Source organism: Bidens hawaiensis, unplaced genomic scaffold (genome assembly GCF_021521415.1).
Source record: "Bidens hawaiensis isolate Kalapana, Puna unplaced genomic scaffold, B.hawaiensis_p1.1 tig00046141_1, whole genome shotgun sequence".
NCBI lineage: Eukaryota > Viridiplantae > Streptophyta > Magnoliopsida > Asterales > Asteraceae > Bidens > Bidens hawaiensis.
Genome location: NW_027498222.1, coordinates 124,942 through 129,452, shown reverse-complemented (window position 1 = coordinate 129,452; position 4,511 = coordinate 124,942). Strand labels below are relative to the sequence as shown.

Genomic DNA, 4,511 nt, shown 5'->3' with positions numbered 1-4,511 from the left:
ATTAATAACTAAATATTGTTTAGGCAAGAAAGATGATGACCTTATATATTTCAACAACAGGTGGTCCATAACTAGCTATAACAAGTGAAATAAACATGTAAAAAAAAGTTACAAATACTAAACAACATAGGGCTGATTAAATCAAATCCAGATTCAAACATATAACAGGTGCAGAGGTGGTAGAACTGATATCAGCAACTAGCATTCAGCATTTGGTGAAGTGCATGCTACCCAGGTACTCTATTTAAAAGATACTTGAACATAATCTTGCTATCTTAATTTTTTTTTTTTTTTTGTGTGTGTATAATGATTTGCAACATAAAAGCCATCATACACAAACACCTAATTTTTATCAAGTTGAAGTTTCTTAATAACTCGAATTACGATTCTCTCATCCATACTGTTCTTCAACGTCAGATTACCGAGTTTAAGTTCTAGATCATCTGGTGGTGATTTAGGCCCTAAGAATTGAAGACCACCATGACCTTGCATAACGATGAGAGTCAATGATACTTATAGCCAAATGTTTTCCTTCAATATTGGTATAATCAATACCCGATTGAAGTTGGCAGTGAAGACCGATCATCTTAAGATGTGCCTGGTATTTGAACTTATCCCTAATGTGTACACCACATACGGGGCCTAGCTCTTTACAGGCTCCATCCATTTCAGCATTTGTTAATTTAATTCCACTGCCTCCCTTCCAATGAGCAATCTTTTCCCCCTTCACCTTAACTTTGTCTTCTTGCAAAAGTTGGGGATAGACTTGTTCAAAAACATTCATTACTTCTTTGATCTTCTCACATTTCGCGTTTTCCTTTTGTGATACAGTTGTCATTGTGACTGCTAACTTTCGAGCCTCACCTTCTTAATCATCGGCTTCTAACTGACACGAGTAGCAAAGTCTAATGATGAACTAATTAATTAGTTAGATTTAAGAACAAATTTACACAATAAATTACTCATAAATACTCTTAGAAACTATAATCAAGAAATAAGTAACATATTTGTAGACAAACCTAATTGCAATTCATGTTTTTCATTGGGTGCATGGTGTGGGATTTAAATCCAAAATATAATGATGAACTAACTAATTAAGTTAAGAACAGATTTACTCAATATAAACCTCATAAATTCCCTTTAAAGCCAAAATCAAGAGAGAAATCATTGATTGTACCAAAACCTAATCGTTATACATGTTTTTAAATGTATGAATAGCGAACAACTTCAATTCAGGCAACAATGTACATCATTTTTAATAATCGATTTCAATGCCCAAACACAAGCATACCAAAGAAATAAATTATTAGTCAAATCAGTACAAACGGAAAAAAAAGATTGAGCAATATATTTATGAATAGAGAAAATTATTGTTTGAGTCCCTGGGGTTTAAGGGCGGAGTCATATTGAGTCCCCGAAAAAAAATGAACTGATTGAATCCCTGTGATTCCAAACGTGACCCAAATGAGTCCCTCCATTAACTTTCCTCTGTTAGCACTGTTAAAATTAGGTGCAAACTAGTCTTTTCACTCCTTAAAAGATTATAAAGAAAAAAAAGAATAACCTCTCAGCTCGCAATAGCTCTTCATCTCCTCTCTCTCCTCCGATTATTCTCCTTCTTTCTCCACGACGGCTTCCTCCTCCGACCATCGTCCGATCCACCGTCACGCATCATTTCCATCTCTCTCTCTCTAGAAAGTAATTTCTCCCCCTCTATATTATATATATAGTTGTTGTTGTTATATAATGTAAGTGTGTACAGAGTAGTGAATATATTCGGTCCAGTCACAGGTAATTTGCTTCTTCTTCCCAACCTGTAAGAATCTGTGTGTGTTGTGGTTTTAGAGAGGAGAGAGAGAATGGGTGTGGGTAAAAGAAAAGTAGTAGTAGTGAAATGGTGAAAGAGAAAGAGGAGGGTAGGAGTGATGGGTGTAGGGGAACCAGGCGACTACCAAGTGTCTGCAATGACTTGAGGCTAGGAGGGATACACAGACTTGGATCTTGGGATCTTTGGTGATAACCTGCGCAAGAAAGGTTCTCTTTTTTATTTTTTTCTTTATAATCTTTTAAGGAGTGAAAAGACTAGTTTGCACCTAATTTTAACAGTGCTAACGGAGGAAAGTTAATGGAGGGACTCATTTGGGCCACGTTTGGAACCACAGGGATTCAATCAGTTCATTTTTTTAGTACTCAATATGACTCCACCCTCAAACCATAGGGACTCAAACAGTAATTTTCTCTTATGAATATTCATCAACAGTTCAATCCTATAAAGTTATGTATGCATCAAATTTACAGTAAAAAATAAAATCAAAGGAATGATCGATGAGAATACTTACGATAGCATTGGTGGATAGTTCGAGTGAGGACAATGGCGAATGGTTACATTGCTGTGTGGTTATTGTAGTGGCTTCGGATTTTCAAAAAGTAAGACTTCGTATTTATAACGGATTTAAATGCTTAAGGGTGTTAACAGATACATTTTAAAATTTTTTCAATTACCCTAGCGAATACATTTAAAAATTTGAATCGAATGCTTAAGGGATTTAACGCATGCATTTCAAAATTATTCTATTTTGTAACAGATACATTTCAAAATTTATTCTATTTTTGTAACATTTCAAAATAACTTTATTCACTATATATCATAAAATCAATATTATTGGATCATATTTTTTTTATATTTCGAAAAATTACATAAGTAGCTAACACATACATTTCAAAATTTATTCAATTAGCTACAGATATATTTAATTAATATGTTGTTTTCTTTAGTAGATATTAAGATATTTTACTCAATTTTTAGATTCAAGTTTTATGTTTTAAAAAAGTTTGTCACGAATTCTCAAACTTTTGATGGAATCTTTAGGGCCGGAATCTCATGAAATCTAACATAAACTGACCGGAATCTTGCCCGACGCAGAATGTCAGCAAGGTGTTTTCCTTGTGCCTCGCATAAAGGACTAGACATATGACCAAAGTGCTTTTGACAACATAGGTAGCACTTCAACACCCCCATACCACCAAAGACAACAAAATCCCGCCCGACCAAAACGTATGGGGCGCTTTCGAAGCGTTGGGAGCTCTCTCGTTAAGTGAAAAACAGGTGTGGACCATGGAACAAGTGTGCTTATTTATTTAATATTTATCTTAACCAGTCACAAGCACACGCTTTTCTTTTTCATATGAAAATATTACACACTTTATGGGGATGTTTTATATCTACTTGACAATGACGTGACCGGATGTTTTTCACTTTGCAGTGTGGATCCTCTGTGGGCTCCCTCAAGTATTTTTAAAGATTCCATAGTCATATTATATGTACATTCACATGAGTTATCAAACTATCATAATTTACTCAACAGCCCTCACTTAAGGTACATTTGGTAAGGAGATTTTTGGAACATCTAGCTTCAAGCTTTAAAAAAAAAATTCGTACTCAATAAAAAGCATTGTTTGGTTGAATGGGCTTGAAGCTTTTTGGTTAGAAAAAAAATGCTTGAAGCTAAAAGCTCCTACTAGTAGTGTTTAAAAAACGCTACAAGCTCTTTGTATTTAAAATTTTACAAGTTTGGTACTTGAACTTTCATCATCTTTTGTTAATTTATATAATAGTTACACATTTAACCTTATTCAAAACTAAGTACCCCCAACAACTTTTTAAGAGTCCATAACTTTTCACACGTTAATACTTTTAAAAAATTGCATCATAAAAATGAGCATTGTATTTTCTCTAATTTGAATATGGTATTGTTATACTTTTTTAACTTTAAAAAAATAACAAATTATAAGATTACTAGTTAGGATCGGCAACAAGTCGGTCAAGAGAGCTGTGTATAAGACAAGATTAGGGTCGGAACAAGTCGATGATAAAAGGGCTAATTTAGTTCGGTTCGTCTGGGTATGGTTTTGAGTCAAAAGGGGTCAGGTCAGAACATGTGACACCCGGTAATTTCCCAATCCCATAAACCAAGTAACCAACCTAATTATTAGGAGATTGTGGATGCGATGCGCGCCATGGTAGGATCAGCGCGGGCATATGTTATATGCGCCATGCGCGGATGCGATGCGCGCCATGTTAGGATCAGCGCAGGCATATGTTATATGCGCCATGCGCGGATGCGATGCGCGCCATGTTAGGATCAGCGCAGGCATATGTTATATGCGCCATGCGCGGATGCGATGCGCGCCATGTTAGGATCAGCGCAGGCATATGTTATATGCGCCATGCGCGGATGCGATGCGTGCCATGTTAGGATCAGCGCGGGCATATGTTATGTGCGCCACGCGCACAGATTTTGTGTTTTCATAACTTAATTTTATGTCGTTTGTCTAATGGGTTAGCCGCCCCGCTTGATGCTAAGGCGGGTGCATACCTCTTCAATAATCAAATTATTTATGCGCGCGCGGAAAAAGGGAACTAACCTCCCCGCATGGCGGGAACATTGAGAGCTAGTTTGTTTGAAGCTCCAAGATGGAATTGACTTCAACATAACTGATCACTATGTTGA

The 4,511-nt window shown here is 36.1% G+C and overlaps 1 protein-coding gene across 1 annotated transcript; it reads right to left on the bottom strand.

The window, feature by feature from the left end:
• Positions 1-342: 342 nt before the first annotated feature.
• LOC143596183 (YDG domain-containing protein At5g47150-like) lies at positions 343-838 on the bottom strand. Its single transcript, XM_077075026.1, has 2 exons — positions 556-838; positions 343-485 (listed from the first exon to the last, which is right to left on the bottom strand). The coding sequence occupies exons 1-2, from the start codon at positions 836-838 to the stop codon at positions 343-345; spliced, it is 426 nt and encodes a 141-aa protein (XP_076931141.1).
• Positions 839-4,511: the final 3,673 nt, after the last annotated feature.